The sequence below is a fragment of the Saccostrea cucullata genome, unplaced genomic scaffold (assembly GCF_032062105.1).
Source record: "Saccostrea cucullata isolate Sc308-1 unplaced genomic scaffold, CSIRO_AGI_Scuc_v1 ctg391, whole genome shotgun sequence".
Lineage (NCBI taxonomy): Eukaryota > Metazoa > Mollusca > Bivalvia > Ostreida > Ostreidae > Saccostrea > Saccostrea cuccullata.
Window position 1 is genome coordinate 19,649 of NW_026938695.1, and position 25,744 is coordinate 45,392.

The 25,744-nt window shown below is 34.3% G+C and overlaps 2 protein-coding genes across 5 annotated transcripts; one reads left to right on the forward strand and one right to left on the reverse strand.

Moving 5' to 3' along the window:
• Positions 1-1,257: 1,257 nt before the first annotated feature.
• On the reverse strand, positions 1,258-7,812 carry LOC134250969 (elongation factor 1-beta-like). Its single transcript, XM_062733335.1, has 6 exons — positions 7,664-7,812; positions 6,532-6,654; positions 4,422-4,597; positions 4,113-4,238; positions 1,617-1,684; positions 1,258-1,376 (listed from the first exon to the last, which is right to left on the reverse strand). The coding sequence occupies exons 1-6, from the start codon at positions 7,741-7,743 to the stop codon at positions 1,290-1,292; spliced, it is 660 nt and encodes a 219-aa protein (XP_062589319.1). The 5' UTR covers positions 7,744-7,812; the 3' UTR covers positions 1,258-1,289.
• Positions 7,813-7,974: 162 nt separating this feature from the next.
• Positions 7,975-25,317, forward strand: LOC134250965 (NADH-ubiquinone oxidoreductase 75 kDa subunit, mitochondrial-like). 4 transcript variants are annotated; one of them, XM_062733331.1, is made up of 21 exons: positions 7,975-8,078; positions 9,907-9,975; positions 10,227-10,324; positions 10,633-10,740; positions 10,923-11,003; positions 11,282-11,359; positions 11,538-11,602; positions 11,872-11,949; positions 12,138-12,323; positions 12,584-12,683; positions 13,505-13,654; positions 14,193-14,208; positions 14,382-14,511; positions 14,889-15,017; positions 15,357-15,423; positions 15,513-15,575; positions 20,602-20,763; positions 21,335-21,488; positions 22,096-22,271; positions 24,110-24,244; positions 24,925-25,317. In XM_062733331.1, the coding sequence occupies exons 2-21, from the start codon at positions 9,915-9,917 to the stop codon at positions 25,075-25,077; spliced, it is 2,190 nt and encodes a 729-aa protein (XP_062589315.1). In that variant the 5' UTR covers positions 7,975-8,078; positions 9,907-9,914; the 3' UTR covers positions 25,078-25,317. The 4 variants fall into 4 exon arrangements, with proteins under 4 accessions (XP_062589315.1, XP_062589313.1, XP_062589314.1 ...); XM_062733330.1 differs by lacking the exon at positions 14,193-14,208 and adding an exon at positions 20,928-20,978 and having other exon boundaries at positions 7,976-8,078; positions 14,366-14,511; positions 20,602-20,712; XM_062733329.1 differs by lacking the exons at positions 14,193-14,208; positions 15,513-15,575 and adding an exon at positions 16,409-16,471 and having other exon boundaries at positions 14,366-14,511.
• Positions 25,318-25,744: the final 427 nt, after the last annotated feature.

Genomic DNA, 25,744 nt, shown 5'->3' on the forward strand with positions numbered 1-25,744 from the left:
TATGGGATGTTTTCAACTTTTAGTGTGATTTACACACCAATAACTCACACTAAACTTTAAAATATTCCATGTATTTACATTTAACAAGTCTAAAAGCACCAAAAATACACTCAATTTTTGAATTTCTCGCTGCCCTATATTATTACATTTTTACTCATTTACTAGTACATGTATATGAGGAGTTCATAAAAGATTGTGGATTTACGCTATAAATCAAAAATATTAATAGGCATATGCGGACCAAAGAGATTGTACACTCTGAATTTAAAATTGTCAATGTTTTTGTAAGCAATGGAATGACCACGTGGTACAATCTCAAAATACGATGTTGTATTTCTACAGTGAATCTAATGGAGAAAAATAAATATTTGTATTCTAATTTTCACATTAGGTCACCCATGGGACACGCCACATTTGACAAAATCTCATTTTGACAATTTTTAACCTCTGCAAGGAAATGAACGGAAACTGCAAATAATTGTAATTTTTCTAAGTCTTAGAGGCATGACTAAATGATAATCTCTATACCAAATTTCATTTCAGTATGTGCAACCTCATTGTCGCAAAACACGGCCAAAATGTACGATCCTCTCCCATTCTGGCCGTGGTTGAATGAGAAGAGAATTAATTTCTCATAGTTCATTAAATTATTTGACCAATGCGAGTAAAGCATAGCCGGCTAATGAACTTTGATGCGACCTTTCAATACTCAATCGAAGTGTACGAAATACTGCAAATGTATAAATTGTTGATTTCAATTGCGATGGAAACAAAACTTGTCATTGACTGAATATGTTACAATAGAGAGGCGTAAATATTCAAGATTACGACACTTTTTGTGGTCAAGCAGCCACGGGTAGGAGAGAGCTATATGCGGACTCCGGACCGTGGCTTGAGACGATGGTGCAACCTCTGCAAAGAAAATGAACAGAAACTGTTGGTGGACCGACAGTGAGACAGCGAAGCGTGGGGGGGGGTTTAAAAAAATCACGTTTGGTAGATAATTTATTGCGTTTTGTTGTCATGAAACATGTTCCTGCTAATCACCAAGACGTAAAGCAGATTTTTCATAAATTTTCCATAGCTTCTTCTACCATATAATCTGGATACAGGGAAGAAGGGTCAATTTTTCAATTTTCCTTTGTCTGCCATATTGAACTCTTGTTGTAAAATAAAATTTCAAAGATTAATGATGTTAAATAATATATCCTACTTCACAAAAAGCACACTACTTTTTCCCAAGTACAATAAAACATATTGTATAAATATTGTTTTTATTTTCACAGATGCTAAATTTTGTTAAAAGCAGCAATGTCCATTGACTGTACATAATCTTCAAAACCTGTGATTTCCTCCTCTAGAAAATCTGTGCTGATCTGAAAATACAGAAAAGACATAATTTAAAAAGATCCAATTATATGAATTTAACCCCCCTCCTTTTTCCATTTCAAGGCAAACATAAAGGGGATGAAGGATATGTGGTCCTTCTTTATTTCTCTTTTCAGAACCCCATTTCTCTCTTCAATCTCCTCTTTTCCCTACATTTAATTCCACCATCTTTTTGTCATTTTTCATGGTGCCCTCCACCAAATATTCCATACACATGTAATACTAACCTTATCATCCTCGATAACGGCGTTGATCTGAAGTTTTTTGATTCCATAACCAACAGGTACAAGTTTTGCTACAAAAGAAAATTCAGAATTACCGTATAAGTAGACTTTTTAGCAAGGATTTAATTTTGGCATTATTAGCGAGGGCGCCGAGATCGCTAAAATTGAATAACATTAAAAATTTATCGAGTTTTATTCGTAATAGCTTCTTTAATGTCCATTTTAAAATCGCTAAAATAACATCTCGCTAAAAATAAATTACCAGTTTTTAAGGACAAATTGCCAAATTTGCGTCTCACTAAAATTTCCACTTATACGGTGTTATACAGTGTATATTTTAAAACCTTGTATTTATATATTTTTTGTTTCATTAACTGCCAGTGATTCGAAGCTTGAAATCCTTGGGAATGAATATTACAATGTGACTTCTGTTCCTGTCGTTTAGAGTAAATAATTTTGAAATTGTGCACATAAACAGAAAAACTTTGTATTGTCGTCAAATAAAATATCCACCTCTTTTTGAATTAAGATGTGTTATTCTATGCAAACATTCTTACATCAAAAGTGTGCCTTTTGGTGCACTTTATGTGTGAATAAATACAACTATTTAAAACAAATTTTATTCTAAAACCACACAAATTATACAGAAATTATAGTTTGAAATTTAGTTAATTTCCAAATAAAAAAAAAATGCCACATTGAAATGTGAATTTTAGCCTTGAGAAAGTATAGATTAATTTTTCTTTTGCCCTAATATTTCCAGGAAGGACCCGAGTTCTTTGCACAGATTCCTACATGATGCTTCCAGCAGGGACCATAATGCTTTGTTAAGAGTCCTACTCCTACATAAGGATCCAAGCAGGGGCCCTGTTGCTTTGTCCTACATATTTATTGCTTGTAGCAGGGACCATACTGCTTGTAGAGAATCCTAAAAATGCTTTGGAAGATGCACCAATAGTTTTATAGAGTTACATAATGCTTCTGACAGGGCACTTGTGCTTTGTACAGAGTGCTACATAATTCTACATGCATCAGCAGGGCACTAATGCATTGTACTCAGTCTAACATTATGCTTCTAGAAGGGTCCTAATGCTTTGTACAGTGTCTTACATAATGGTTCCAGCAGGGTCACAATGCTCTGTACAGTCAGGGGTGTGCAATTAGCATCGCCCGACGCCCGGGGCTACCACTATTTGGGGTCGGGCTAGTGATTTTCTGCATGGAGGTGGCCCGTCGGGCTAGTAAAAATTATAACTACACATGCAATATTATACATGAAAAGTACAACCTGAATTTTCACTCGTTTTTGCTATCAAATTCCCAACCAGTGAAAATTTTTCTGACAACATGCTCCTACTCTCAATAAATCTCCATAATCTTATCTATTTTGCAGCACCACTTGACTTATTTACTTCCAAAAAACGATCGTTTTTTTCCTAATTCGAATTTCCTCTATTCTTTTGTGTATGGTAAATACATGCAGATATCTCATTAAATTATTTACGATCACTCAAATAACTGAAAGATAAGTGTTTTATGACTCACATAAAATATATTTATAGTGTATTTAATGATTTGAGATGAAAACAAAATGAATTAAATTTCATTCTAAATGAGCTAGTGCAATGTTCAGAAAAAAGGGAAGATATTTAAATTTATAAAAATTTATTTTAATCTTCTTTCATTATAATTCATTCATGATTTAATTTCATAGTGAGAATTAAACTTTAATTTTAAAAAGAATGACTTCAGTACCCTGACTTTTTCAAATATTAATTTCTTTTCAAAATAATAGTTTTTTTATTTTAATGTTTGCCCCTATATTTGGGCAAGTAACTTTTCACTTGGGGCTAGTAACTTTATAGCTGCGACTAGCCCCTGGGCTAGTAATTGATTTTTCTAATTGCACACCCCTGACAGTGTGCTACATAATTCTCTCAGCAGTCAGAGGCATAACTCAAACAAGTTTTCAGAAAAATAATTTAAATAAGTTCAAACTTTTTTTTAATAATAACTTATGGCATGCACCTACTCCAGTGGAGAATTGGTGAGGAGGTGGAGATAAACAGCATTTTAATTCTTTTTTGTGTTTTATCTAAATGGTTTATATGTCCAATTTTTATCATTAAATAAAAATTTTTCCCCAATTTTCCCAAGACTTTGAAAATTTTTTTCTGCATTGAGCAAGGTTTAAATTTAGTCAAACATTTGTTTTTGTCATGGTGCACGAGCTAATGCTGGGAAAAAGTAGGTAATAGCAAAGAGAGGTAACTCATTGTGACAAAAAAATAACTCATTTGAGTTATTTTGGACAATAACTTGTTTGCATTATGCACCTGACTGATCAGCAAGGCACTAATGCTCTGTATGTCTTACATAATGCTTCCAGTCGGGCAATTAATGCTTTTACAGTCACACATAATGCTTCCAGCAAGGTTTTTATGCTTTATACAGTTACACAAAATGCTTCCAGCAGATGATTTGTATACTCATACTTACATGCTCCCCACAGTAGCCCATCGGCTGTAATGCTGCGTACTGAATTTTCTAAGGCTTTCATGTCTGTTTCGTCATCCCAGGGTTTGACGTCTATTAACAAGCTACTTTTTGCGATTACAGCGGGTTCTAAATTAAAAACACAGTAATTTTTCTTTAATGCAAGGTTAACTTGAATGTATAAATGCTAGGTCCATGGAAAAAATTGTTTTAAATTGTAAAATGACATATAAATTTATGCATTTTTTCTATATTACAAAATAACTGTATGTCTTTACAATATCCTCTGCATTGTACGGCATTCATACTAACTTTTGGCTTTTTTGGCGGCATAGTCGGCGAGGCGTTTTTCTCTCTCGGCCTTGGCGTCTTCGTCATCGGAGCCAAAGAGATCGATGTCGTCGTCATCCTCATCGTCACCGCCTGCAGCCGGGGCACCTTTTCCTGCTGCTCCATATGCTGAGACGTCTTTCTTCTGTCCGGGGAACCTGCATGTACACATATACTGTAAATTCCTTATTTTTCGCAAGTACTTAATATCGTGAATGGGCTCTACAACCAGTCTATGCGAAATTTTTTTTACCACACAGGACATTCGGTCCTGTTTAATCAATTAACACACAGGACTGAATCAAATTTTGTCAAACCGAAAAATCTAATGTAAACAAATGTAACACGTGAAAATTAGTGATGGAAATTGATTATCGGTTATAATCAGTTGGGCATCATCGATTAATAATCGTAGAAAAGTTAAACTTATTAAACTTATTCAAATTTCAGTCAGGTTTTTACAAAACAAAATCATTTACCTATTTACATATAATATTCAAAAAAATTTAATAACATTTCTTTTTAAAAAGTTGAAAATAATACTTCATTACTTTAAACAAAATCAATATCTTGAAACAGAATGGGAATGTATTTCTTTAAGAATTCCAGTCAATGGGTATATTACTGATATTAGTCCCACCTTCATTACATGTATTTATTTATTGGGATTACAAGTTTTACAGTAGTTATCCAGAGACTAGACTTGTTGTTCTTGATCACAGTAACGTTTACATATTGTCTACACTTAAAATGTTTTCCTTTGTATAGTGAAACATCGTATTATTGTCCATTTCCTGTTATTAGTCTGACCCTGTATTCAATCATTTTGGCAAAAAAAAGAACATGGCAGTGATTCCTTCGATGTTTTAAACATTCATCACTATTTTTAAGCTCTTTGCATTTGGATTTGGTAATAAAAAATTAAAGAATGCCTATTTTATTTTTTGTCAGCGATGTCGACAACATTTATTTTTTACTCTGAGACATCGGACATTCCGGTCCGGTGCAAAAAATTGACGCATCGGACCAGAGGCACTGCACATCAGTCAGGTCCGACAGTCCGATGTCTTTTGGATAGACTGTACAACGTCAAATCGCGAGAATAATAATTTGCGAATAGACGGTTGGTCAGGAGATTTTACATAGATTTCAGCACCATAATAAAAATAAAGGCAAGTAATTTTATTTAGGATGTGGTGCTTGTCACGAAATTACGCGATAATTAATTCCAAACGTATATTAAGGAATCTACAGTATTTTGTCTAAATAACCCTCTCAATGACTTAAACTGGTGAATTCACATTACATTACCGAGAAATTTTTGCTCTCATTTTATTTTAGCCCCTTTGGCCATTATCACAGGTGGGCAATATTTGGCCACAATAATGATATTTTTACAGCCTCATAGCTGCAGTATTACAATTTACAAATGTAACGTGTATGGGTCCGTGAATTTGAGTATAGATCCTTAATCAACCAAATGAATTAAACAAATGATTATGTAAACAAGAGATAGATCACTAATTAGACAAATGATATGAAATGATAGATGACAAAGCATATATGAAAAGCAAACGAGTCAATATATACATATATTATTAGGATTTCCTATCCTTATCATAAACAACAATTAATGTGTATGTATCTGGTCTGTGTCCTGGATGTATCTGTACCAGTATCAGGACAGGTATGTATCTCGATCCGGGACTCGGATAGGTCTTATGATAGGTACGTTTCAGGTTTCTGTCTTGTACCCAGACAGATGAAATAATTAATATGAGGTAAATTATCACTTTATTCCCTCAAAATACTATAATACTTTAGACCCAGTATACTAGCCACCGTATACTGTATTAAATCCTTTAAAATCCCGTACCTTGCAATTACGCTTTTGCCGACCGTCACTTGTGAGCTCCAACTGGCAACTGCCAGCTTTCAGCAGAACGCTCTTTTATATAGTTAGGATCACCCGGACTACCCTCGGCCGCTATCGTAGAAAACTACGATAAAGTCCGGGTGACGTAATCCATCTAGCATCCCGAGCCCGATCTGTCACACAAATATTAATTAAATTTAAGAAGAAAGGACTTACGAAGATCTTCCAGCACCATAAGATTTAATGTGGTTGTACCAGCGGAGGGCGTTTTCTAGATCAGCCGGCGGCGGACCTGAGAGGGCGTCAAACACAACAGCATCTGCCTGAGAGGGTTGGTATCTACAAATTCAAAATAATACTATATATATCATTTGTTAAAACTGCTACATGTACCTGAAAACTTTCAAGGGATGAACAAAATCATGCCCAACTTTCACTTTTAAATTATTTCTTTGATGCATGAAGTAACATATCAATTTTATTCTCTCACTGACTGTTCTCATTTACTAGACATGCTATAATTAGTTATAATATAAAGTACAGTATAATTATGTCAACATGTTTATGGAATGAAGATTTCAAATGAAGAACTGCTCTCATATGGGAATCAGTTACATGTGCTCCATGCTGCAGTAAAAAAATATTCAAAGCGAATATTTTGGCCACAGGATATTACTAGTAATTTTTATCAGTGCACTATTGCTCTACAGGGTTGTCACAGGGAATGTGGAAGTTCCCTGCCTATAATGACATAACTCTCGGATTACTTTGATATTTCCCCTAACTTCCCTGTTTGGGAAGCCTAGATCCCCTTCTAATCCGTTAATGACATCCCTTGCTATATTCATTTTAGGGACAACCTGCCTCTGAGAAGCAAGCTTAGCAAAAAATTGCTTATCAGAAAACTTATCATAAAGACTGATTTCCTACAATTTTTGGGATCACACACAATAATCACTGGCTCAAAAGTCCAAATAAAACAAAAAAAAATCGGATGTGGAGCAAACAGAACTCTCAAAGCATCAGAGGTGGGATTATGTGCAGTGAAGGAGTAAACATCCCCATGCCTGGCCTCCATCAGTTACCCCCTCTCCTTGAGAATCTCTTATTTGCTTTGGGAAATTTTCATTGACAAATGTCACAAAATTCAAATTTTAGAAAAGAATTTAAAACAGCTCTATTTTTCAAATTATTGACAGGACTTTATTGAGATTTTCTTGTAAGAACTACTTATTGCAACATTAGAACCCTTTCGTTATTTAATTCGAAAATAAATATATCTTTTTAATGCCCCCCCCCCCTTTCGACTGATGGTTCTTCACTATTAAACACATCCAAGTTCACCAACCCCTCGATGTAGCTTTTGTCCACAAGATATGCATTGAGTGCTGTTAAGCCATCCTTCTTTTTAAGATCTCCAAAACCCATTTTCTATAAGTTTTCTACTTGTGTTCAACAACGTGTTCTCACGCCGGTAGTCTCGCCCGGAAAAGGCCAAATATGAGACGGAAAGCTTGGAAATACTATTTCCGGATATAATTGGAATATTTTCCAACTTTAATTTTTTAGTAGCAATTTTTTCCCCTTTTATCATGAGGATTTCTCTGACAAAGCTCAGAAAATCAATTTTGATAAAAATGAAAACTTGGATCTAAACTCAGCTGTTTTTAGTGTTGTGAATGAATTGTTCTTGAAGTTGGCTAATTTCGTTTATTGCCGCTTCCATCTTTGTGGTTATTACTTCCGGTTCTGAATTGGCCAAGGTGAGAAACTGCTACAAACCAAACTGAGTTTTTAAACTATTTGTCATCATTATTTATTTGAAATCTAAGTAAAATACCTATGCTCCTTAAAACTGGTAGTCACCAAACCGAATGCAATGAGAGATTGTCATAAATATGTGCAATATGAAAATGAATTAAACATTTCTGCACTCTACTCGAATTTCCTCTAATATTGAACATAGTTTCATAACGACTTTTTAACAAATATATCGTCCTTTGATATGTTCACATGATTTGTTCAACTTTGCCTTAATGTTGAATGGAATAGATACTATAAATCATGGTCTTTTATTTCACAGATTATGATCTCTCACTTCACAAACCCATTTTCATGTTGCATTCATATGCATGTTGCATAACATACTACAGACCTAGGATTGACCTTATGAGAAAAATATCTCCCGTAAAATTTTCAATTAACATAATTTGAGGAAATTATAAAGATGATACTGTAGACCTAGAACAAAATTGTTTTATTTGAATTCACTTGTAGACTGAAACAACGGCACATTATGTAGATTAGACAATTTTCTTATGCCATTATTATCATGATAATTTTTTTTTAATTTTATTTATATTTTTTCTCATTATAAACAAAGAGACAGCTGAAAGATATTTACATTTATCCCATACACATGCACACTCACCTTTTCACACTATCCACTATCCATCTATAGATAATATTAAAAGAGAGGGAAAAAAATAATACATGTAAATTCAGTTTGTCAGTTTTTCCTCCAACACCTTATTAAATTGTGCATAAATTATCCGAATTGTTAAATATATATTCTTTTATCCACAATATGAGGATAAAATAGAGATAAAAAAGGGAAAAAAAAACAGTAAACATAGTAAATGAAATTTGAACTGTCACTCATCAAAAACAGGTTTCCATGTAGACCATATGGAATTAAAATACACAATTTTATTCTTTTGGATTGAAACAAATCTTTCGACATTATATTTGATTCTTAGGTGACATAAGAGTGCACTAAAATTTGGCATTTTCTTCTGCATCAAACAAGTAAAGATATATTGTTTAGTGTATAGTATAATAAAATTTACAATTCTATAATTTTTTGACAAAGGAATCTCTCCTAATATTACATTATTAATGTTAAATCCGACCCTTTTTGAAGTAGTTCTATATATATGTTGACGAAACTACATGTGGAGTAGTCTTAGTCAACTATTATCATGATAATTAAAGATACAAGTGCATGCCACTTTTTTTCTGTCTGTCTCCATCTGGTTGACTGATTATCTGCAAAATCTAGTGTAATCTTGACCATAACAATTGAATGGTGGTGCTATGGTGATGGAACGATTGTCGACCGTTGAGATCTCTCCGATGCTACTATTGTACTAATCAGTTAAAAAATAAATGTGGCTGACATTGCTGACAAAAAATGAAATTGTCATACTTTAATTTAATTACCAAATTCAAGTGCAAAGAGTATAAAAATAGTGATGAATGTTTTTAACATGGAAGGATATATATTTATTTCGTTTAAGTTAAAAATTTCATTTCGATTATAATGATATCGATTATTAATCAATTATGCCTAGCCGATTATTACCGATAATCGATTGTAATTTTTTTGTATTCCGTCTTTTGTTACCAATAATTTTGACCTCTTGACATTGAATTTAGAGCATATGTAGAGATGACATACATGTTTTAGGACTTTAACTCAGCATTTGTTGCCATATAGAGAAAATTAGTGTTTCACAAACACACCATGTTTTGATTTTTTAAAAACTTTAATCTCTTTATAAAAATAAAATATGCTTGTTGTCTTTATAGAGATCAAAATGATGCGGTTAAGGCCCCTGGCCCGGGCTCTTTCAGCTCAGAACTTGCTGAAACACCCAGGTAATGTGAACATGAATTTCGAATTGGTTATCTTTGTACTCATTTTTCAAGGGCAATATGCTTGTAATTTTAAAATTTCATCATCTATGACTTATCAAAATATTTGTAATCATTACACTCAGATAATGTAAACATGGCATGGATTTCAAATTTTTCATCATCTGTTCTCATTTCCCAAGGGTAAAATGCAGGGATTTGAAATTTTATCACGTGCAAGCAGTAATATATATTAATTATTTTACGATAAACAGTTCGATGCAGTACATCAGTGGCCACACAACCAGAGAAAATAGAAGTATTTATTGATGATAAGCCTGTTTATGTCTACCCCGGCACTACCATTTTACAGGTGAGTTATCCCCCCTCCAAAAAAAAAAAGATTCCTATTATAATATAATCCTCCTTGTTTATTAGAAACTCACTCTGCTTGAAATGTATCATGAAAGCTGACTCGTTCGCAATATTTTATGTGGTACAAAAAGTTAACATTGCATGCAGTATTCCATGCATTTTAAGAGATTCTGAATACAAATATGAAATGAAAGATTTACTAAGCACTTGAAAAGTTGAATGTTAGGAATTATCAATAATGTGAAATTCCAGTTCAAATTTCCTTTCTGTGTAGATGATTGCTTGATATCTCTTCGTATCTTACAGGCCTGTGCGGAGGGTGGGGTCCAGATTCCCCGATACTGTTATCACGAGAGACTCTCCGTCGCCGGTAACTGCCGGATGTGTCTCGTAGAAGTGGAGAAATCAGCTAAGGTACCATATACGAGAAATTAATTTCTTAAGTTTTTTTTCCAAGAAAGATACAAACAATGTATTAATGAGTAAATGCCTTTCTAAGCACACACAAGATAAACTAATGGGCATAATATTGAAAGGTCAGTTTGTAAAAGAAAGAGTTTAAAATAAACTAGGTGTTTATTTTTGTTTATTTATAGCCTGTTGCATCATGTGCTGCACCTGTCATGAAAGGAATGAGAGTGAAAACAGACTCGGAATTGTCCAAAAAAGCACGGCAAGTTATACAACAATTGTTCTTCCATAGATATCCGCAAAAATGCCTTACAGTTTATAATGAAATAGAGTGAATGAAGGCAGATTCCACATTAAAAAATGTGAAATTATTACATCCAATATTTATTATGCCTAATGATTATGAAGTGGATGAAATGTTTATAAAATATTTCTTAACACCAGGTAACTAGATGAGAAGTGTCAACTATATAAGAAATCTTTAGTAAGAAATTTGACATACATGTACCTGTAATTTTGTTTGATTCTGTACCTGTACAGGGAGGGTGTGATGGAGTTTCTGTTGGTGAACCACCCCCTGGACTGTCCTATCTGTGACCAGGGAGGAGAATGTGATTTACAGGTGAGGTATTGTTAATAGACGGATCCCCTACTCACCAATGCAGATTTTGGGGAGGCTGGGGTTTGTGATAAGGAATTAAACAATAAAAAATGATGTTGCTTATATTCTGAGTTAGACTTTCTGTAAACATGAGGTTTGTTAACTTTATTTGTCTCTATGTGTTGGCATCTTGTTACAGGATCAGTCCATGGTTTTTGGCAGTGACAGAAGTAGATTTACTGATATCAACTTTGCTGGGAAAAGGTAAGAATTTAACAAAATAGATAAATAATGTTTTAGCCATGTTAAGTCCAATAATGTATGCTTATAGAAATCAAATTGTACCCCTGATCTAACAAACCAGGTTCAGCTAAATATAGAGTAAATAATTACAGCAATTTTATTCAACCGAAATCCTGACAATTTAAACTGTGAAAATAAACTGCAAGAATACAAAGGGTGTAATACATGTATATAAAGAGAGAGAATAATATTTTTAACTGTATTAAATTTAAGGCTTTTTGTGTTTTCAGGGCAGTGGAGGATAAAAATATTGGTCCTCTGGTAAAAACAATAATGACCAGATGTATTCACTGTACACGCTGTATCAGGTATATGATGATTTCTTCACATGAATAGTTAAAGAAGAATTTTTAAAAAAGCAAACCAATAATTTTTTTTTTTTTTTTTATTCATTAGGAACAAAAACAGAGAAAATTGAATATAAATTCCCTCCTGAAATTTTTTAATGGAATTTTTTAAAGCTTTTACAAGATAAAAAAGAATTCTGTTATTTCAGGTTCGCAAGTGAGGTGGCAGGAGTAGATGATTTAGGCACAACAGGAAGAGGAAGTGACATGCAGGTCGGAACCTATGTGGAAAAACTCTTTCGATCTGAGCTGTCGGGAAATGTCATAGATCTGTGTCCCGTTGGAGCTTTAACTTCTAAACCCTACGCCTTCACTGCTAGGCCCTGGGAAACAAGGTAAACATTAGGAGTTATGCCCCTTTATAGGAGGTCATCAAAGTCATTTATAATTTGCATATTTTCCAGCATAATATTTTAGTTTCAATGAATGTTTACCAGGCCTATTCTCTACTTCATAAAAAACTGCAAATTTTACACTGAAGCAAGATTTACTTGAATTTACTGGAATAATTGATATTTGTCATCTTTAATTTCTGTTGTAATCTAAATTTTAAATAAATTTTGCCTCTTTCCTAATCTACTTGATTCACTTGTAGGAAAATAGAAAGCGTAGACGTCCTGGATGCACTGGGAAGTAACATCGTCATCAGCACAAGGTCAGGGGAGGTCATGCGTATCCTGCCAAGGATGAATGAGGTAAAGAAAAGCTCCCTCAACAATTTACATGATTTAAAGCAATATGAGCTGAATCTTTGAAAATTTTATTTTGCTGGTAAAATGTGCTATTATGATTAAGTTGAATGTAATTTAAACCCTTATGACCAATAAGCCCAAAATAAAGTTTAAAATTTTTTCAGATGAAATATTTCTGTACAAGCGAATATACAGTTTTATATAAGAAATCATTATTGTACAGGACGACAATAATTCAATTTTGCTTCAATCAAAGCTAAAAAAAAAATTTCCATCGCAAATATGAACAACAGAAGTTTATAAATGATTTATTTTTCTGTCATTAAATTAGTTAATCACAAATTTGCAATAAAATTTTCCGATGTCAAACATGCAGCTCATATTGCTTTAATGCTTGTGATTTAGAGGAACAAAATGAACCTCAAAAATTGAACCTAAAGTCTTTAAAATGGATTTACACCAAGGAATGCATTATGTCTATTTTTTTTGTCTGTCAGGAAAAAAAAAATATTTAGTGGTTTTTACTTTAGACAGATTCCTGCATTCAACATTCAATAACAAGAGGGAAAATTTCTTTTTAGAGGGAGTTGAAATTTATAATGAATGCTAATGATTGAATGTGACTGTGTTCTCACGCAAATTTTCATATTTTGTGATCCTCAAAAGCAATGTAAACATATATTTTTACACTGGTTTTTGATTCTTGGCCTCTTTTTAAAATGTATACTTTAAACAGAGACAGAACTAGTTGTTCATTTTAATATCCTTTATTAATATACTGACTGGTCTGATTTATAGTACATAATCTAAATCAATAATTACAGGAAATTAATGAAGAGTGGATCTCAGATAAAACAAGGTTTGCGTATGACGGCCTTAAGCGACAGAGATTGACGTTCCCCTACGTCAAAGACAGCACAGGAAACCTAAAAAAGACAAGCTGGGAGGACGCACTCATTACAACTTCCTCCATGGTAAAACACTGTTTAAGTTATGATATAACTTGTTTATTTCTATTGACTACTGGGCAAAAGACCAAAACTTTCCTCTGTAGTCCAGATTCACATTGTCAGTTCTTTATTTTTACTAATTTATTTTTATAACATTGAAAATGAACAATTTTAAAGTTACCACATACAGAAAACCAGACTTTCATTTACTTCTATTTACTACTGGACAAAAGACCAAAGCTTCCATCTTTGTATTCCAGTTTCACAACTCTTCATTTTTTATTGATTTTCTGTATTTTAAACATTGCAAATAAACAATTTTAAAGTGACCATATACAGAAAAATAGACTTATAACCAAGTGCCAGGGACAGACAACTGTGCTTTTCATTATGAGTCTAATTCCTTATATCAGTTAACTTTACAAATATATTTTTAAGACACAGGGAAAGAAAAATGCTTTTCTGTAAGCATGAATTAATTATAAGCATGTTTTACTGTACCTGGTTTGTCTGGGGAGTATGTTAAAAGCTGATTCACTTGTATTTACTTTGGTTCTTGTAGATGAGTAATTTTGAGGGTGACCAGATCGCTGGTTTTGTTAGGGAATAGGCATACTGAATCACTGATTGTTACTTTTGTTTTTGTAGATGAGTAATTTTGAAGGTGACCAGATCGCTGGTTTGGCCGGAGGACTGATGGATACTGAATCATGATTCATACTTTTGTTCTTGTAGATGAGTAATTTTGAAGGTGACCAGATTGCTGGTTTAGCTGGAGGACTAGTGGACGCTGAGTCGCTGGTCGCCTTGAAGGACCTCCTTAACAAACTGGGCAGTGAATCCCTCTGTACTGAAGAATACTTCCCTATGGATGGAGCAGGGTAAGTTCATTTGATTGAAATGTTCCACATTTATATTAAAGAAGAAATGTTGGCATTTGCCGATGTTTTAACATTATCACTGTTGATACTACTGTACAAGTCTCAGTTACTGAACAGTTTAAACAATAGCAAGGTGCTTTGTCAATGGACTTAATGGACAGGAAATCTTTAACAAGGCAATATTTACTATCATAGAAAGTGAAAGCTTTCTTTCTGTCCATTGTAAATTTTAAGTTTAAAAGCAATTTCATCATTGATTTACTTGGAATAAGCATGATCAGTGGTTTAGGAGAAGGTACAATGTGCATGCAAGTACTACAAATATGTACATTGTAATTCTGTACTATAAATAATGATATTTGTCATTTTGCTTGTAGGACTGATCTGAGATCTAATTATTTGCTAAATACTGGAATAAGCGGAATTGAGGAGGCAGACCTAGTGCTATTTATAGGAACCAATCCCCGGTTTGAAGCCCCCATTCTGAACACGAGGGTCAGAAAAAGGTCAGAAATATGATTTAGTGTGTTCAACGAGTAAAATATAAAAGTTTGACGATAAGTGCCTGTTATGAAAATATGCAATTATAAATTCCTTCTGTAAAATTAGGAATCTACATTTTTATAGAAGTTGTTGAGTATCTATGCTCTTTTCTTGTATGTTAGGATTTTGAATACATATCAAAAACTTCTAATCCCTGCTATTTTGTTTTAAAGGAAATATAAACTTTGACCTCTGCTGCTTGAATTCATGAATCACCTTCTCCCTAATAAAAAAAAAAGTTTACAGATTTACTGCCATAAGTTTATTCAAATACACATGTACATGTATAATTTTCTTTTTAGCTGGATTCATAATGATCTTCAAGTTGCCCTTGTAGGGTCAAAGGTTGACCTTACTTATGATTATGATGTGAGTATACTGTTTTTTAAAGGACAGGTTCTGAAAATTATATACCGTGGACACATTTGTTATTGTATCACCTAAATATTTTATTACAGTACCTTGGGGATTCCACCGATGCCCTGAAGAAGATTGCTGATGGCTCTCATCCCTTCTGTCAGGTAGTGATTTTTTTGAGATTTAACATTGAATAAACAATTTCATTGCAAAGGTATGCTACATCCTCTACAGTTTTGGTCGGGGATTTCAGGTTAAAAAATGTATATACTTTGCACACAAGTAGACTACACTAAGATACATATATTGTGTGCATCAGTTTTTGATTTCGATGAACGGTGTTGCCATGGTTACTAAAAGTAGAAATTTCTGTGAAATTCTTTCAAAATGCTACTCTTCCTACAGTTTAAGTCCGATTTCAATAAAACTTGGCACACAAGTAGACTTCACTAAGATACATAATTATCAGTTTTTGATTTCGATGAACGATTTTGCCATGGTTACTAAAAATAGAAATTTCTATGAAATTCTTTCAAAATGCTACTCCTCCTTCAGTTTTGGTCCGATTTCAGTTTAACTTGGCGCACAAGTAGACTACACTAAGATACATAATTCTATGCATCGGTTTTTGGTTTCAATGAACGGTGTTGCCGTGGTTACTAAAAATAGAAATTTCTATGAAATTTTTTCAAAATGCTACTCTTCCTGGACAGTTTAAAATTTCAATAAAACTTGGCACACAAGTAGACTATACTCAGATACACACTTAAATTTTGCATTGGTTTTCATTTTGATGAGCGGCAAGGATCATTTTTCTATTCATTGCTGTTTTAAAGTTTCAAGTCCCAACTGCTACTTTTCTCTTCCTTCATTTTATTAAGTATAAACCAGTAGAGCTACAGTCTCAAGGAGACTGCTTGAAATTTTAAACACAGGTTCTGAAAATTATATACAGTGTACACGTTTCTTATTGTATCACTGAAATATTTTATTACAGTACCTTGGAGATTCCATCGATGCTCTGAAGAAGATTGCTGATGGTTCTCATCCCTTCTGTCAGGTAGGGATTTTTTTGAGATGTAACATTGAATCAGGGTTGTATCATTGCAAAGGTATCCAATGTCATTCTCTACTGTTGCTCAATACACACTGTTTGTGACTTTATTTTTACTTCATTTTGTTAAAAGGATTGAAAAGTAAAAAAAAAGAATTACATGTATTGAAACAAAGTTGAAACATGACTTAAGAAGACGGGGGGATAAGGCGGGCAGAATGCCTATAGCGCGACAGATAAGAAGTGAAAAATTTAATCTCAATTATATCCAAATTTTTTCTCATATTTCATCTAATATTAAAGTATTCTTAATGTAAAATCTCTATAATTTACAAAAATCTCACAAAGACTGAAAATATTTGCCTATGAAAAAGCATACACAGACTTAAAAGAACTAAAATGTTCATTTTTTAATACTTTAACAAATTTTTTCAATATGAGTGAGTTTTCGCTCCATTTTTTTGAAAAGATAATCCTAAAAGTTTGTGAAAAAAAAAATTTTTTTGGTTTTCAAAAAAATGGAGCGAAGACCCACTATATCTTATAAGTATACTTTTATGACAAAACATTCGCATCTTTCCGAGAAATACTTCAAGTCCATTAAGTCAAGGGTCATATCACAAACATGATTCAAATGCCATTAAACATCATGAGCCATGTAACATAGTGGTTAGCGCGTTAGTCTCAAAGCAGTATGATACTTCGGAATTTTATTGCTGGGGTTCGAATCCCTCGTATTATGGTATACCATCTAATATTTTTATAAATGAATTTTTAGCTCACCTGAGCCGAAGGCTCAAGTGAGCTTTTCTGATCAAAATTTGTCCGTCGTCTGTCGTTGTCGTAAACTTTTCACATTTTCATCTTAAAAAAAGAACCACTGCCAATTGAAACCAAACTTGCTACAAAGTATCCTTGGGAAAGGGGATTAACAAATGAAGGGCCAACCTTTTCCAAGGGGAGATATTATGAAGTGAAAAAATAATGGCATTTTTTAAAAATTTTAAATCCTATTTCAAAAACCACTGGGCCAGGAAAGTAAACTTATGTGGAATCATCTCAGGTAGTTTACAAAAATTCAAGTTTGAAAATCATGACCCCTGGGGGTAGGATGGGGCCAAAAGCCATACACAGTTTTACATAGGAATATATTGGAAAAAAAAAATTTCCTCATCTTAACAAATTTTTTGAAACTCATGTGAAATCATCCTCAGGTAGTGTAGATTCAAGTTTGTTCAAAGCATGACCCCCGGGGGGTAGGGTGGGGCCACAATGGCCGGTCAAATTTTTACAAAGGAATATATTGGAAAAATCTTGAAAAATCTTCTTCTCAAGAACCACTGGGCCAGGTCCATGAAACTCATGTGGTCATCCTCAGGTAGTGTAGATTCAAGTTTGCCATTAATCATCATGACCCCCGGGGGTAGGGTGGGCCAAAATGGCCAAATCAAACTTTTACATAGGAATATATAGGAAAAATCTTTAAAAATCTGGGGTTCTCAAGGACCACTGAGCCAGGAAAGATGAAACCATCATATTTTTATAAAAATTTTTTTGACCCCCGGGGGTAAGAGATGGCTTCAAACTTTTTTTAGGAATATATAGGAAAAATCTTTAAAAATTTCTTTTTTCATGTGGAATCATAATTTCTTAAATTTGTTCAATAATGAGTAGTGGGGCCAAAATTTAAAGTTTTACATAGGAATATATTGAAAAATCTTTAAAAATCCTTTTTGGGCCAGGAAAGATGAAACTCATTAATTCCTCAGCTTTGTAGATTTAAGTTTGTCCGCAGAAATTTGGGGCCAAAATGGCCGACAAACTTTTAATATAAATTTAAAAATCTTCTTCTAGTGAGCCAGGAAAGACAATCATGTTGAAAATCTGTTTGTGACCCCTGGGGGTAGGGTGGGGCCAAAATGGCCGATCAAACTTTTACTTAGGAATATATAGGAAAAATCTTTAAAAATCTTCTTCTCAAGAACCACTGGGCCAGGAAAGATAATTAGTTTATTCAAGTTTGTTCAAATATGACCCCTGTAGGAAAAAAATGGCCATCAAAGTTTTACATAGGAATATATTATAAAAATCCTGATTTCACTGGGCCAGGAAAGATGAAACTTATGTGGAATAGGTATTAGATTCAAGTTTGTTCAAATCATGACCCCTGGGGGTAGGATGGGGCCAAAATGGCCGATCAAAGTTTTACATAGGAATATATTGGAAAAATCTTTAAAAATCCTCATCTCAAAAACCACTGGGCCAGGAAAGATGAAACTTATGTGGAATCATCCTCAATTTAAGCATTTTATGACCCCCGGGGGTAGGGTGGGGCCAAAATGGCCGATCAAACTTTTACATAGGAATATGTAGGAAAAATCTTTAAAAATCTTCTTCTAAGAAACTGAGAAAGGAAAAAAACTTGTAACTCAGGTAGTTAGAAAAAGTTTGCAAAATTATATGGGGATGTTGGCCAAATAATGGCATTAAACTTTTACTAGGAATATATAGGAAAAATCTTTAAAAATCTTTTTCTCAAGAACCACTGGAACAAAGATGAAACTCATGTGGAATCATCCTCAGGTAAGATTCAAGTTTGTTCACAAGAAAAGGGGGTAGGGTGGGGCCAAGTGGGTCTTCATGGCCGATCAAACTTTTACATAGGAATATATTGGAAAAATCTTTAAAAATTCTTCTTAGGCCAGGAAAGATGAAAGTCATGTGGAATCATCCTCAGGTATGTAGATTCAAGTTTGTCCAAAATGACCCCCAGGGTAGGGTGGGGCCAAAATGGCCGATCAAACTGTTTGCATAGGAATATGTAGGAAAAATCTTTAAAAATCCTTCAAAGAGTAACTGAGCCAGGAAAGATGAAACTCATGATGGAATGGTGCTGACTCAGGTCAAGTGTAGATTCACAAGTTTGTTCAAATCAAACCCCGGGGGTAGGGTGGGGCCAAAATGGCCGATCAAAGTTTTACATAGGAGTGTAAAAAGCCTTCTCAAGTCCATTGAGACAGGAAAGATGCACTATGTGGAAACATGTTTCAGACTGTGTTCAAATCATGAATCCGGGGGTAGGGAGGGGCCAAATTGTAGTTTTATATAGGAATATATAGGGAAATTTTTTTAAAATCTTATTTTCAAATTCAAAGCCATGCTTTGTGATATTTATAGGGAATCAATCCTTAGTGTAGATTCTAGTTTGCATCATGACCCACTGTTTGTTAAAATTATGCCCCCTTTAACTCACGTGTAATAGTAAACTTTATGATGATTTTAATCTTGATTACCTAGATTTTAGGTGGCTAGTCAGGTTGCGGCCTCTTGTTTAAGAGATTTTTTTCTCTCTGAAAATTTTTTTTCCTCATAATTTCATAAATTTCAGTGAGGCCAAAAAAAATTAAACAATAGTGTCTCAGACCAAAAAAATCAGAATTCAATGCAGCAGGCAGACTTTTTTTTTTAAAGAAGGTTTAACACTTATTTTAAGCCATTTGTACAATAAAATGATAATATCTACCAATTCAATTTTTGACAGCAGAAATTGGTTGTAATATGTATTTACTTTAAATAATTATACTCCAAACATTTATTTGAGAAATTAATTAATTAACTCTGAAATTTTAGAACCTGAAATGTTTTGTTTTTCATAAAAAAGTGTGTTAGCATTTATGAAAGGGGAATAACTTATTTTCTTTTTCAACTTGGAAAAATTAATTGAGTTATTTGTTTTTATATGTCAATAAAATTGAGAATTTTTCACTCATATGGGAGCTAGAAACTATTGATTAATCTTTATGGTTTAATGAGAAGTAAATTTTAAACTCAATTTATATATCAAATGTGATTTCTTAATATCTGATGCTATAGGCATTCTGCCGCCTTATCCCCCCATCTTCTTAGCCAACATTTTGTAGGAAAGTATATTGTCAGATTATATTGTTAAAGAGCTTTGTAACTTGGAGAAGAAGACTATTCCTTTACAATCAATTTTTTAAAAATGGAAATTAAAAAAACTTGTAACCTTGAGAAAAAGGTAGCAAAGCTTATATTGTTTTAAATAATCTTGCATTAGACTTGTTTTACTTGATGCAAGAGGAGTTAGTCTCGAAACTATACATTTTTCTTCACAGACACTGAACAAAGCAAAGAGGCCAATGGTGATTGTAGGAAGTTCCACTCTACAGAGAAAAGATGGGGCTGCCATACATACAGCAGTGTCCACCATAGCTCAAACGGCCCGGGTCAAATCTGGATGTGGTGCTGACTGGCGGGTCCTCAACGTCCTTCACAGAGTAAGTAGGTCAAGTAGGTCCAGTCAGGATGTGGTGTTGACTGGCGGGTCCTCAATGTTCTTCACAGGGTAAGTAGGTCAAGTGGGTCCAGTCTGGATGTGTTGCTGACTGGCGGGTCCTCAATCTCGGCTCAATGTCCTTCAAAGAGTAAGTAGGTCAAGTAGGTCCAGTCAGGATGTGGTGCTGACTGGCGGGTCCTCAATGTCCTTCACAGAGTAAGTAGGTCAAACAGCGGTTGTCAAGATTTGGTGCGGACTGGTGGGTCCTCAATGTCCTTCACAGGGTAAGCAGGTCAGGCAGGTCCATTTAGAATATTTGATGTATTAAGGAACATTTCCAGACTTGGTTCAAATGCTGAATCTTCTTTACTGTACATTTTTTGTTAGTGGAATATTTTTTTGGAGAACATCCAATTCAAAGTAAGTGATTATTCAACCAAGATCAAACTTGAAAAAATGTTGCATCTAGTGATGCACACGACCAGAAAATTCATTTTGTCTGAGAATATGCCTAACTCACGTGTAATAGTCATTGAGATGATCTTTGTAATCTCTGATTACCTATGTTTTAGGTGGCTAGTCAGGTTGCGGCCCTAGACTTGGGTTATAAGGCGGGTGTGGACTACATCAGGAAGAATCCCCCCAAAGTTCTGTTCCTCCTGGGAGCTGACGAGGGGGCCATTACCAGAGCTGACCTCCCCAACGACTGCTTCATCATCTACCAAGGTAAGGCAAGCCAGGGGAACCACAGAGAACCCCCAGAGACAGCTGAAATTGCTGTATGTCTGTTATTTGCTAAATCCTGTATCTCAATTTTTAGAGAAAGTTAAATCTAAGAGCCCTCTGTAGGACCTGAAAGGTGCATAGATAGTGTGTTAGATAATAAGAAATCAAGACTTATTCTATTTTCTAGTATTTGGATTAATTGATTGTTTGTTGTTTAATGTCCCTCCTGAGAATTTTTCACTCATATGGAGAGCTACAAATTCTATCCTTGGCTTGGCACTCAGGGCCATTGAGCAGTGAGGGATCTTTTTCAGCACCTACTGCGACATGGGACCTTGGTTTATACCATCTCATCTGAAGGACAGGTCTCCACATCCCACAGTGGGATTCGAACCCGTGACGTAAGGATATACTCCTTACATTGCGACTCTAGAGCTTTCTAGTGTTGGGTGAAAAAATGCAGTTCATTGTAAGAAAGGATTTGCAGTATCCCTGCTTGTAAAGAACATATTTTACTGTACCTTTGTGGTTTACTTGTTTTTAGAGTGTGTATGGTATTTCATTTTTTTCACATTTAAGGAAATTTTTCATTCTCATTGGCTAACAGGTCACCATGGAGACAAAGGAGCTGCCATGGCTGACGTGGTTTTACCTGGAGCAGCCTACACTGAGAAGGACGCTACCTACGTTAACACAGAGGGTCGTCCCCAACAGAGCAGGCTAGCCGTGTCTCCCCCAGGCCAGGCCCGTGAAGACTGGAAAATCATCCGGGCTTTGTCGGAGGTATATATTTGTAAAGTAGCTCATAATTTATTAGTGGTAGATTTTACTCTCTCTGAAAACCTAAAGCATAAAATATGGTTTCATGTAGTTTTGGTTTCTATCAGAGATAATTAAAGGCTTATAACTTGAATAGTATTCATATTGTATCCTAGTTTGTAGACGTCTTTATGGTCTGGGATCCCCTGTCCACTAAAATGTGTTTTTCTCTGCTGTAACTATTTCCTTTAACTTAGATAGTAATAAAGATAAAATTCAACCAAATTTAATTAATCATATGATGGAAAATTTATAAATCAGGGAAATAATTTTTAATCCCTGATGTCTTAGAAAACTATTTTTGATTCAATGGCTATATTAAATTATGTTCATGACAAAAAAAAATGTATGTCTCTATAAATGGTGTAAGCACTTTTTTAGCTCACCTGAGCCAAAGGCTCAAGTGATCTTTTCTGATCAAAATTTGTCCGTCATCTGTCGTTGTTGTTGTCTTTGTCATCGTCATTGTTGTAAACTTTCCACATTTTCATCTTCTTCTCAAGAACCACTGGGCCAATTTCAACCATATAATTTGCATTCTGAACAAAGAATTTTTATCTTCCTTGTGGAATAAAGGAAATTTGTTCAAATCATCAATAGGAATATGTAAGAAAAATCTTTTAAAATCTTCTTCTCAAGAACCAATGGGCCAGGAAAGATGAAACTCAAGTGGAATCATCCTCAGATAGTGTAGATTCAAGTTTGAAGCCAACATGGCCACGCCCTTTAAAAATTTCCTCAAGAACCAGGGGAGATGAAATAATTATGAATTCAGAGAAAAATTAATGGAATCAAAGTTTTACATAAAAAATCTTCTTCTCAAAAACCAATGGGCAAGGAAAGATGAAACTCATGTGGAATCATCCTCAGGTCAAATGTACATAGGAAGTCTTTAAAAATAAGAACCACTGGGCCAAATTTGTTCAAATCATAGGAAATATATGAAAAATCTTTAAAAATCTTTTTCTCAAGAACCCTGGGCAAGGAAAGATGAAACTCATGTGGAATCATCCTCAGGTAGTGTAGATTCAAATTTGTTCAAATCATGACCTCCGGGGGGGCCGAAATGGCCGATCAAAGTTTAACGTAGGAATGTATAGGAAAAATCTTTAAAAAAATCAAATCTTTTTCTCAAGAACCACTGTGCTAGGAAATATGAAACTCGTGTGAAATTGTCCTCAGATAGAGTAGATTCAAGTTTGTTCAAATCATGACCTCCGGGGATAGGGTGGGGCCAAAATGGCTGATCAAAGTTTTACATAGGAATATATAGGAAAAATCTTTAAAAATCTTCTTCTCAAGAACCACTGGGCCAGGAAAGATGAAACTCATGTGGAATCATCCTAAGGTAGTGAAGATTCAAGTTTGATCAAATCATTACCCCCAGGGGAAGGGTGGGGCCAAATGGCCGATAAAAGTTTTACATAGGAATATATAGGGAAACCATTTAAAATCTTCTTTTCAAGTATTTCAAAGCCATGCTTAGTGATATTTATAGGGAATCAACCTCAGGTAGTTTAGATTCTAGTTTGTTCAAATCATGACTCCCCTGGTTAAAATTCAAGCCCCCCAACTTCAGTTAGCTTTCAGTTCTGATCTGTTATGTGCTTTTTCCCTAGCCAATTGCTCAGGTGAGCAATGTGGCCCCTGGGCCTCTTGTTTACTCAATACAATTGATTGTATAAAAATTAAAAAGCAATTTCAATAGGCAAGAAATCTGCTTGCTCAATCTTACTGCTTCAGCTAAGATCCTCAGGACATCTGAATAAGCATATGATAAAATCATCTTTGTGTTTCATTAGATCTTGGATCAGCAGCTTCCCTATGACACCCTGACCGAGATTCGGAGTCGATTAGAGGACGTCTCACCGAATTTTGCACACTATGATAAAGCAGAGGAGGCCAATTACTTCAAACAGGCTAATGATCTCGCCAAGGTAATTAATATTTTTATGACTGAAAATAATGACATTGTTTAACCTACAATCAAAAAATCTGTTAGTTGACTACAACTAGAAGACTCTGGCCAGCCAAAGTCAGTTGCTGTTGCCTAGCAATAAAAGGATGGCCGGTGAAGTAATAAGGGGGAAAATATTTTCATGTATGAATTCAATGCATTTCCTGTTTTAGAGTCAATTGAAATGGGATAATTTGAAAGTAAAATTGAAATGATACAAATTTACATGTACTATCTTGTAAAAAAAATTTTTTGGGAGAAATGATCGAACCACAGGTTTAATAATTATCTTTTCAAGAAAATATATTGGTTTCATCATTTAATTTAATAACCAAAATAAAACATTATTTAATCGAACTCTCTGGATCCTGTCTATTTCCTCAACCATTGTTTTTTCCACCTCATGACAGAAAAGACTAGATATAGTGAAACCTTTCTAGTCCGACATGCTCTGGGAGACAAATTTTGTGAAAGTTGAAACACATGAAAAATAGTGAAATGGAAAAGAAATTTAAAGGGGGAATTCACAGTGGGACGGAATCCATAGGTGTAGGACTCAGATTAGACAGTTTTCACTGTATTAGTATTTCAATCCAGGTCATTAACACTTTTTCGTGAGTAAAAATTTTGATTTTAATCATTATTATTTTTTAAACACAGATGGTGAAGGGCCAGTTGGAGTCACAACCCCTCTCCCCACCCCTACAGAAATTAGAAGATTTCTACATGACCGACTCCATCAGTCGCGCTTCACAGACCATGGCAAAGTGTGTACAGGCCGTGAAAGAGTCTGAGAAAGACCCCTACATGTAAATACAGGACAGTACAGGATGCTATGACAGGGGCGTGACAGGACAGTGACAGGGGTTACCAGTGGTACTGACACTGAATCTGCTTTGTTGTTTTACATTACTTATCTTTGTTAATAAAATTTATTTAAAGACTGAAGGAAGGAGTGATGTTACATTGGAAGATAAATTATGGTTCAGAAGGACATAAATGTATAACTGTGTTAATAATGAGTCATGTGACTTTAATAAAAATTATAACATCTGTCGTATGGATAGTTTTTATTAGCTCTCCTGAGCTTAAGGCTCAAGTGACCTTCTCTGATCAAAATTCATTCTGTTGTAAGGCATCGTGGTTGTTGTCATTGACAGAAAATTTTCACATTTTTGTCTTCTTCTCCAAAATAAGTGGGTCAATTTCAACCAAACTTGGCACAGAGTATCCTTGGGTTGGGTAAATTTGAATACTGGTATATAAAATATACTGATAATGATAAAAACTAAAAAAGACATATTTCAAGAATAATTCTTTATCATATTGGAAAAATAACAACAACAAAAAAAAAATACGAAGAATACGAAAAAATATGTGATGCACTACTTCACAATGTGTCTGTCAGACAGTCTGCATGGTCTCGAAATTTTTCTTTGACAGATCATTGAATTAATTATGTTGACAAAATCCAGTTTTA